This window comes from Pipistrellus hanaki (assembly GCF_964339955.1).
Source record: "Pipistrellus hanaki genome assembly, chromosome: X".
NCBI classification, from domain to species: domain Eukaryota; kingdom Metazoa; phylum Chordata; class Mammalia; order Chiroptera; family Vespertilionidae; genus Pipistrellus; species Pipistrellus hanaki.
In genome coordinates this window covers 52,178,814-52,189,535 of record NC_140524.1, presented here as the reverse complement: position 1 = coordinate 52,189,535, position 10,722 = coordinate 52,178,814, and the positions used below count along the sequence as shown (strand labels likewise).

Below are 10,722 nucleotides of genomic sequence, written 5' to 3'. Positions count from 1 at the left end.
TCTGAAAGAAAGGGCATCCGCATGAGAAAGTAGCACCCAGGCTGATGGGAGTAGGTGAGATACAGGCATGAGGGTGAAGATCATAAAACGCAATTTGATCTTATGTTAGCATGATTTTAATCCCACTAGTCAGTGTGTGGTCAACAGAATTACTGAATGTCCTCTGTGCTGAAACTATTTTTTTGGGTCTATCAGTCCCATGCCCCAAATACTTGCTGATTTAGTGAATTAATAAAAACTTCCTCAACCAGCAACACCAAGAGATCTGAGTCCCAGCAAAATCTCTTGCTTCTATTATGAAAAATAATGACTGAATAGTATATATATTATGAATAATATATACTGTATAAAATACTTATACTATTTACATTACTCTCTCCCTCTCCCCCCACCTCTCTCTCTCTCTCTCTCTCTCTCTCTCTCTCTATATATATATATATATATATATATATATATAATAAAAACATAATATGCTAATTAGACTGGATGTCCTTCTGGAAGACCTTTTGGACGAAGCTGGGGCTGCGAGGGAAGTCTGGGTCCCGGATGCTGGAGGGAAGCAGGTGCCGGCAGCTGGGGGAAGGAAGGCCTACTCTTGCATGCATCAGGCCTCTAAAATATATATATATATATATATATACACACACACATATATACACACACATACACACACACACACACACACACACACACATATATATATGTGTGTATATATATAAAATGTCACACTCTGCACCAAAAATGCTCCCATTTCAGCTAAGTTTCCAGACTATTTGTACTTAGACAAATATATATTTTGATTTATGAAATTCGAAGTATTCAGTCTTGCCCTAACCAGTTTGGCTCAGTGTATGGAGAGTCAGCCTGAGGACTGAAAGGTCCCAGGTTCGATTCCAGTCAAGGGCATGTACCTTGGTTGCAGGCACATCCCCAGTAGGAGGTGTGCAAGAGGTCGCTTATTGATGTTTCTCTCTCATCAATGTTTCTAACTCTCTATCCTTCTCCCTTCCTCTCTGTAAAAAAATCAATAAAATATTAAAAAGTATTCAGTCTTTTTAGAATGACATACTTTACAAACTTAATTCTTTCTACAGTTCTAGAACTGAATGATTACCAAATTAGACTAGACTCTAGAGCTTTTATTTGTGATATAGGTGTGATGGCTCACAAAAAAATAAAATTCTTAAGTAATGGAAAAATGAAAGGCTATCTCCCGTTAAAGTGATGAGATGCAAACCATGTTGACAGAGCCTACATGGACACGATAGAGTTATGGATATGGATTTAAACTGGGAGAGGTGGCATATGATATTGATTCATTAAGGAGAAATAGTCAAATTTCAGTGCAGGATCTGGAGTGAAGGGGAAATATTGGGCCTTGGTGACTGATGACGTGAGAAAGGGAGAGAGGTGGTATCAGGGGAAGCTGCTGAGAGGAAGAGGCAATAACCCCCAAGGCTGGATACTGAGCATCCCTGGTAACCAGGAAAAGGCAAATATAAACAAAGAGGTGAGTGAAGATGCCCGGTACACTGAGGTCTGGAAATACTGGCAGATTGCTGCAGCACCGCACTGGGTCAAAGTGGTAACTGGGGATCTAAGCTCGGTGGTGACGCGAGGACCTCACGTGACCAGGAGCCTATGTCTGCCCAAGTCCCTCTCATCCTGGTCCTTTTTGCCAGTCCAGACACCGTCTGCCCTTTGGTGGAGGGGAAAAGCAGAAGGAAGTAAGTCCCCGCGGTCCTCTGAAATCGGTGTGAGTGTCAGTGCTGCCCAGTAACCCTAGGGACCAGGATGGCAGAGTCCAGGCCTTTCCCTATGCCCCCACTTTCCCCGCGCCCCCACTTTGGTGCAGAAAATGGTGGTTTTGGGGGTGGGGAGGTGAATGGACCAACCCTGGGAGGGAGCCACAGACACTTAGATATAGATTCTAAATAATCCTTAGCTTCCACATCCCGCCTGAAAAGACATGATGAGCACCGAAGGGTGGGGGTGGGGGGCACGAAGGACAAAGCTTGAGACGAAGGGAGACTTGGAGGGGGTGGGGTGCCTGGCTGAGGGGGAAGCAGAGCCGGCTGGCGCGGGGTTGGCGGCCGGTGCCCAGAAAGGGACGCGAGTGTCAGTCAGTCCTTCCTCCCTACCCACTCCCTTCCCCCTACCCTGTCTGGCGTCCGTCTGCAGGTCTGCAGGTCGCAGCGGAGAGAAAGCCTGGGAGCAAACGGCCTGGAGAGGTCCGGGTCCCGGAAGGGTTGGGCAGGGGCCGCGATGGGGTGCGCGAAGGCCGCGGGTGGGAACCGAGTCCCGGGGGCGGTACCGCCCCGCCCCTGCGCTGCGGGAGCGGCCCGGGCAAGGCCTGCTGGGAAAGCGGTGGGCTTCGGGAAGGAGGGGGCGACCTGGGCGGGGTCCGGAGGTCAGGGCTCCTCGGCCTGGGTGTGTGGGAGGACCTGGTCCCCGAATGAGGAACAGGCGGCTTTTGGAACCCAGGGCCGGGCTTTTGGTCCAGCCACCAAATATGCTGACTCGACTGTCTTTCTCGTCTCTTCCGAATAACCGTGCTGATGAAGGCTGTTCCCAGCATGGACACATCCTGCCAAGCGAAGGACCAGCCACAGGGCGTGCCCGAGATGGACGAGGAGCAGCCTCAGGTGAAACCCTCGCCCCAAGAGCCTAGCCCGGAGGAGCATCGCCCGGAAGAGCCTTGTCCGGAGGAGCTTTCTACCGAGGAGCCATCTTCGGAAGACCAGTCCTCCTCGGAGGAGGAGTTCTTTCCCGAGGAGCTCCTTCCCGAGCTCCTTCCCGAGCTGCTGGGGCCCGAGGGGCGCCCCCCAGAGGAGCGCCTTCCCGGGCCCGAACTGTTCGAGGCGCGCCCGCCCATGGAGCAGCCTCCCTGCGGAGTGGGGAAACACAAGCTGGAAGAAGGGAGCTTTAAGGAGAGGCTGGCACGCTCTCGCCCGCAGTTTAAAGGGGACATACATGGCAGAAATTTGAGCAACGAGGAGATGATACAGGTAGCAGAGGAGATGGAAGAGATGAAAAGAGTACGAAACAAATTGATGATCATGCACTGGAAGGCGAGACGGAACCGTCCTTATCCTATTTAATGTGCCCGGCCTTTAATGCTGGTTTGCCTAATTTCAGTATTGCCACTCTAATCCCTCTCGCCATCTTCCGAATTTTAACTTTTTTTTTTGCATGGCTTTATTTAAGGTGTTTCGCTTGTAACTGGTGTAAAATTGGGCTTCCTTCCCCTCCCATCTGCAAGTCTCCCTATCAATCATATGTCTCATCCATTTGCATGGACAGATGAACATTATATATTGTGAAGTGAAAAAGGCAATTTTCAAAAAGTATATGTAGTATCCCATTTTTGTAAAAAATGTATATTTATATATTAATATGCAAAGTAAAACAAAGTATATGCTTCAAAGGCTTAACAATGGCTGTCTTTGTGGTAAGAAAATAGGTGTTTGTTTTTTATTTTTGCTTTGTTGGAACGTCTCATTTTTTCAGGACAAACAGATTTTACTTGTGTTGCAAAAATTCCACACCCCAATATAATGGGGGAAATGTCAAGCAGTTTACACACTTATCACCTTATAAAGACAATGTAGCACTTAATAAATACTTGTCAGAACTATTAAAAAATCCCATATTTCTTCTGAATCTCAGGCAGAAATATGTATTTGTTTAAGGATTAATCTTTTCCCACTTAAATAGGAGTAATACTTGACTTACAGGGCTGCTGTGGACAAAATGAGGTAAAAATCATGTGAGCTGTGTGTTTTTCCCCACCTAAAACATTCAGGACCCCAACCCCTAGCAAGCTTGAGCCAGGAAGGAGGGCTAACTCCATTCCTGTGAGATTCCGGGTGAGCGCCACATTTTATTCCTGCCCTGCTTTCCACTCCCCTTGGATACTGTGTCTGTTAGGCACAGCTGCCCTTCTCTTGGGTCCTGCTCCTTCCACATCGCCCATCACTGGATGAAGTCTCACTGATAGCTCTGGAGTCCCTGCTGAGCCAAAGCTGAACTGTGTTTCCTACAAATATTCAGTGAATGCACCTCCTCCAGATTTAATATTATACTTACCCAGGTGGATACCATCCCAGGGCTGCTTAAATGTCAATGTCTTAAAGAGCTCTTAGCAAAATAGTCCTTCCTATTTTATTTTTTTCTGAAAGCTTCCCTTTTCTCAATTGGACTCAACCATGAGTTCATTGGGTCCTGGCTAGGAAGCAAATTTGTGAGCCAGATACAATGATGTGTACTTGGAATTGGAACCTCCCTCCCAAATAATCTCCAATGGTTTTGGTTTTAATTGCTTAATACTTGCTTTAGGATGAGTTCTCTTCTGGCAGGCTTGTCTGATCAATTCAGCTGACTTGCTCAACTTGTTTACACTAAAGAGGAAAGTAAGGCTCAAGCTTGGACTTTAACTTCCTACCCCACTTACAAAGTACTGTGTGTGTGTGTGTGTGTATCAGATATTATGATTCCTCTGTTAATCTACCTTTATAAAACCTATAATTTTGTTCTATTAATCATGATAATTCTTGACACACAGATGGTGGTTAATAATTTTTTAAAAGAATGACTGGGGCCCGGCTAGCATGGCTCAGTGGTAGAGCATCCACTGGGCCTATCAACTGGAAGGTCAGGGTTTGATTCCCGGTCAGAGCACATGCCCAGGTTGTGGGCTCGATCCCTGGTGTGGGGCATGCAGGAGGCAGCCAATCAATGATCCTCTCTCATCATTGATGTTTCTGTCTCTCTCCCTCCCTCTCTGAAATCAAAAATGTTTTTTTAAAAAAAGTATGACTCAGTCATGAAACCTAATTTCTGTTTGACTAATAAGCTTCAGTGAGTGTTAACTTCTCCAGAAGGTATACTTTGCATTTCCAAAAGGATCACGGTGGGGTAGAGGGATTATTTTCCAAGATTTAACATTAAAATTGGTTATATATTTTATATATTAGTATTTCCCTTATTAAAAATGCAGAGACCTGGGCTCTACCCCAGACCCACAAAATCTGCTTTTCTATAAATTAGCACACAAACCACAGAGCCACTGCTCTATACAATATACTCCTAATTTTTTTTAAATGTCTTTATTGATTCTATAGAGAGAAGGGGAAGGGAGAGGGAAAGATAGAAACATCAATAAGAGAGAAACATCAATTGGCTGCCTCCTGAATGCCCCCTCCTAGGGATGGAGCCCAAAACTCATGCATATTCCCTGACCAGGAATTGAATTGATGACCTCTTGGTTCATGGGTTGATGCTCAACCACTGAGCAACACCAGCTGGGCAATATACTCCTGACTTTAGTACTAATAAACTATGACACAGAAGAAAAATACAGATGATTATATCAAAATCAAAAGAGTGATTTTGTTCAAGCACATTTTAATTTTTATTATTTAATATATTTTATTGATTTCAGAGAGGAAGGAGGAGAGTGAGAGAGAGAGAACCATCAATGATGAGAGAGTATCATTGATTGGTCGCCTCCTATATGCCCCACACTGGGGATCAAGCCCAAAACCCTAATCAAAACAAGATTTCCTGGTTCATAGGTCAACTCTCAACCAACTGAGCCCTGGCTGGATTTGACTTTTTTTTTTTTTTTTTTTCACTGTGTGATGCCATTTGGTGGTGGTGGCGGGGGGGAGGGGTGTCTTCATGTCTCCAGAGCAGTCTTCAAGGTTATGGCAGCCTGGTGAATGCTGGTGGGGCTGGATTTCGGCTGGAGTGAGATGAGGGTGCAGGGGCTCACTGTGGCAGTTTTACAGACAGCTGAATCCATCCCCTGGTGCTCTGAGGTTTAGAAGGACTCACCCCAACCACACTCATCTCCAGAGTGTCTGGCTTTGGCTTCTCTGCTCCAGCCTGCAGCAGGCACCAGACCCTCCTAGGCTGATGGCCAGGCAGTCCTGGACATACTAGTACTAACCTGGAGGACGGTGACTGGCCCCATCTGAAGGCAGATCACTTTGCCTTTCCCTCCTCTGTTTCTCTTTTGGAGAACTTTGTAGGGGAGGAGATAAAGCCCCCATTTCTAACTGCTAACTTTGCTTGGGATCATCTTTGAGCAAGAAGATGTCTGACCTGGGCTTGCACTGGTAACTTGGGGCTGAAGTAGACCTCTCTCATTGCTCCCTATCCACTTTGCTCAGACTCCCATTAGGGCCTTGGATAGTTCTGTGGTGACTTGAGCTGTGTGTGTGCCTGGCGCAGTGCTTGTGATGTTTGCATCAGTCCAGGGAGCTTGCAAAACCATGTGGTCTTTCAACTCAGGGTGTTGTAGGGTCGAACCCTGGGTTCAAAATAAGACCACCAGAGGCTGATGATTAATTTTTAAAAAGCAGGCAAGGATTTATTGAACTGGCCAGGACAGCCGCGAGAGCACTACACGCAGGTGGTCTCCACACGACTGCACCGTTTCAGGGGTAGGCAATTCCTTTTAAAGGTTTAAACCACAAGAATTTTCCTTTTGTTCCTAAATCCTAAAGACTAAATTCTAAAGACTGGGGACAGCCCGCAGGGTTGGTTTCCAGTCACATCCTGCTGGACATTGGAATGTGGCCCTATCTTGCAATAGCGATAACACAGAAGCAGAGCTCAGCGGTTAGTCTCTAAAGGTTATCTACAGTTTCTATCCCTGAAGCTACTGAGTCAGTGGGAATCAATCTCCTGTGGTCCTGGTCCCAGGCAAGGGAAAATTGCCTTAGCCTCCAGGTCTCCAACTGGAAACTGAGGTAAGTATTCCGTGTTTAATCAGGCAGGAGACTGACTTAGCAGGGTTAAAATTCAAACAGCAGTTTTTACCAAAGTATGGTTGCCACTATATTTCAAGGGGGAAAGCGTGTCACTACCTGTGTGAACACCCTTATGCACTGCAAGTCCAGCTCATGACTTAGGGCCAAGGAGGTCAAGCTGTGAATTGGTGTGAAGATGCTTCTGAAGACATTGATTGTGGGATCCCTTAACATGACCCACATGGTTCAGGGCCCCCTCAGAGTCCCTAAAATGAAGAGAGACTGAGACTAGAAAAGAGTTAATTTTGGAAAAATGGGGGCCAAAAGGGAAGTCCACCTCTAGTGGGAGGACTACCCCTTCTCTGGCCTTTTACCATTTCTTTTATTGAAATTTGGAGACAAAGACATCTCTTAGGCGGAAAATTCCAACAACAAAAAATCAACAAGAATTTACATATGATCAACAAATTCAAGTTGCCTCAACTAGATGATTAGTTAATAGCTCTGACCATTCAGAACCATTAAGGTTGGCCAGCTCTTTTTATATTTTACTACCAGGGAACAATGTTTGGTTTAGCCAGCTCTATTTACATTTTACCACTAGTGACTCAACTTAGTCAATGAGTTAATAGCTCTGACCATTCAGAGCCATCAAGGTTGGCCAGCTCCCTTTACATTTTATTACCAGTGACAATGTTAGGTTTCTGTTCGGCAATTAATGGTGGAGGATCAGCAGCATCCAGAGCCTGGATCTCGGTTCCCTCGCCATCCCTGCCCATGTAGAATGTGGTATCTCCATCACATGTCCAAGAGGTGACTTGCCTGGACAAATCCAGAGCAGAAAGCATTGAGGGTCTAAGACCTTGTAGGGGTGTCGAACTCAATCAGAGAAGGGGCCAAAATCTAAAATCCAGCCTAAATCGCGGGCCGAATGGTTTACTGAACAGTCATAAACTGACAATGTCATAAACTGACAGCGGAGTGCAGTGATGACAGCGCGGTGCGGGCCACATTGCAAGGCCTGGCGGGCTGGATTTGGCCCACGGGCCTTGTGTTTGACACATGTGCCTTAGAGAGAGAGCCCTATGCTGACCAGGATGCCCTGGCTCTTAGAAAACAGTGCATGAGAGCCCTGTGGTGAGGCAGTGGAGAGGAATCAGATTTCTGGTCCTTGCAAAATACCCAAAGATTCCTCTCTCTCCAATTCAGAAATACTAATAGGAATTCAATTACCTTTACAGAGGAGGAATAAGCTTATATAGATTAACAAGTGGCCAATCCTGTGTTCTAACTCAGATTTGTCTGAATAAAACTCTGTCTTCTTCCCACTCTATCATACTGCCTTAAATTTTGATTGTAGTTCTTCAGGGTTTAGGGAGTACATAGTTAACTTAGACTTGCTAAGTATTATATCCTTGTTGGTTTATGCATTTGGGTGATTTTTCACTTTATATTTACCCACATAGGATTGTCCAGTCAGCAGATAGTTATTGTCCAGATAGGTAGATATAATTATCAAGTTTGGAAAAGAAATCAGCCTGGAAATATGGATTGAAGCTATGGGTACCTGGCACATAGTAAGCACCCTATGAATGAGTATTTTTTTTGAAATAAATGAATGGATGAATTTAATTGTATTTTCTTCCAGCCTTTAACATGAATATATATTTTTCAAAGTAAAGTGAGATTGTATTGAATGGACTGATTCAAAACCTATGTATAAAAATCAACTTTTTCATTAAACTTTCCTTTTACCAAGACAATGCCCTGTAAAAATATGTATTTTTTAGAGAGAGAAAGGAAGGGAAAGAGAAACATCCATGAAACATTGATCAGCTGCCTGCTGCACGCCCCCTACTGAGAATTGAGCCAGCAGCCTGGCTTTGAAGAATATTTAGAAAATAGAGGTCAGCGCGCCATCTGGTGACCAGAGCAAGAACTGCGAGCTGAACGCAGCTAACAAAGGACAGAGAAGGAAGGGACAGAAGAAAGTGGATGTGGGGAGAATACTTGTTATTATGGAGGGTAATGCCTCCACTCTGACCCACACTTGCCTCTTCCTGGGGTGAGGGGTGAAATGATATAAGAAACAACGTATAGGAGGATCCAAAATGGCGCTGTAGGTAAACACACCTAAACTGCTGCCACGCACAATTTCAAAACTACAACTAAAAGACAAAAGGTCTTAAAGAATACCTTTCAGCATTACATATAATACTGGTTTGGTGGTGATGAACTCCTTTAGCTTTTTCTTATCTGTGATGCTCTTTATCTGCCCTTCGATTCTGAATAACTTTGCTGGATACAGTAATCTTGTTTGTAGGTTCTTGCTGTTCATCACTTTGAATATTTCTTGCCACTCCCTTCTGGTCTGCATAGTTTCTGTTGGCTGATGGTCATATGGGTGCTCCATTATAGGTAACCAACTCTCTTGCTGCTTTAAGAAGAGGAAGAAGAAGAAAAAAGATAAAAATTATGATTAACAAATACATATATATAAACAAGTGAATCTAAAAATCAAGTGAATAAAAAATCTGAGGACCAGAATAAATTAGTGAGTATAATAGAATCAGGGGCAAAGAAAGGGAATGGATTGATAATTATCAGGGGGAAAGGAGTGTGGGGGTGCAGGGAGAGACTGGATTAAAATAGTAAACCTATAGATGAGGACAATGGTGGGGGGGGGGAGGTAAGGGCAGAGGGTGGGGCGGGAACCAGGTGGAAGGGAGCTATGGGAGGAAAAAGGAGAAACAATTGTAATAATCTGAGCAATAAAGATTTATTTTTTTAAAAAAAAAGACAAAACATCTATCACCCAGAACCACAGGAAAGCTGGCTGAAAGGAAGCTCTACAACTAGATTGAAAGATAAAGGAGCATTCAGGGCACAAGTTCTGAAAAACTGAAAACTGAGGTATGGGCACACGCGATATGGGCTGGCGGTGGATCCTGGCTGGCAGAGGACTTTGTTTGCTTGCTTCAACCCAAAGAGAGACAAGCTCCCAATCTCTCTGAAATCCAGTTTCTGGAGAGAAGCTAGACTGTCTGCCATCTGGCCAGAAAGTGAGGGTGGCTTGCTTGCAGAGCTGTGCGCAAGAATAATTGTTTGCTGGGGGGGGGGGGGGAGCGGGAGACACGAGGAGACACTGGGACCCGGTCTGAGAGGCAGAGATGGCTGACTGGCAGCCATCGCTGTTTGCCATGCCCTTGCATACAGACACACCGAGACTCCGCCCCGCACAATCTACAAACACACCCAAGCTCTAAGCAGTGGCTTTTGCATATGAATGGCCTTCTCTAGTGCAGTATAACTTAGCAAACCTGGTGCAGACAGCTCCAAAGCCTCCAACCTCCAAGCAGGGAGAAGACTGTGGTTCTCTCTGTAGCTCCTGCAGGGTGGCCTCAGACAGTAGCTGAACTACACCCCATTGGAGATCCAGAAGCCAGTGTTCCTAGTGGTCAGTTTCAACTCCTCACACTTATAAGTGACACATTCAGGAGACAGACTCAGTGAGCACCAAAGTCCCACTGAAACAAGGCACGTCTCCAGTGCAGCAGTTCTTCCTTTATAGACACAGTGGGTCCTCACAGCCAATTGGCCTGGAGGTCAATTCCTCCCAGTGTACCAACAGCAATCAAGGCTTAATTACACCAAGACTTTGCATTCAGCCCACAAAGGGGTGTACCAAGAGCGACCACCTCAGGTGATTAGAGAAGCTGAGTTACTGGTCCCTATAAGTCACCGACCACACAAAGCCACTCCATCAACACAGGAAGGAAGCCAAAATGAGGAGACACAGAAGCATGTCACAAATGGGAGAAATGGAGGAAAGTAAACTACTGGATGACAGAGTTCAGAACTACATTTATAAGGTTACTCAAGAATCTTCTAAAAACCTTTGAAACTTGATGAGACCTCTAAGAAGCTTAGTGAGACCTTCAAGGACCTTTATGAGAATGCCAAA

General features: G+C 45.2%; 1 protein-coding gene across 4 annotated transcripts; it reads left to right on the top strand.

Moving 5' to 3' along the window:
- Positions 1–1,542: 1,542 nt before the first annotated feature.
- On the top strand, positions 1,543–3,639 carry TCEAL1 (transcription elongation factor A like 1). Of its 4 annotated transcripts, none has more exons than XM_084870544.1 (3): positions 1,543–1,727; positions 2,182–2,231; positions 2,565–3,630. In XM_084870544.1, exon 3 carries the CDS (start codon positions 2,577–2,579, stop codon positions 3,099–3,101), a length of 525 nt encoding a protein of 174 aa, XP_084726670.1. In that variant the 5' UTR covers positions 1,543–1,727; positions 2,182–2,231; positions 2,565–2,576; the 3' UTR covers positions 3,102–3,630. The 4 variants fall into 4 exon arrangements, with proteins under 4 accessions (XP_084726670.1, XP_084726669.1, XP_084726671.1 ...); XM_084870543.1 differs by having other exon boundaries at positions 1,543–1,754; XM_084870545.1 differs by lacking the exon at positions 2,182–2,231 and having other exon boundaries at positions 2,565–3,639.
- The last annotated feature ends 7,083 nt before the right edge of the window (positions 3,640–10,722 follow it).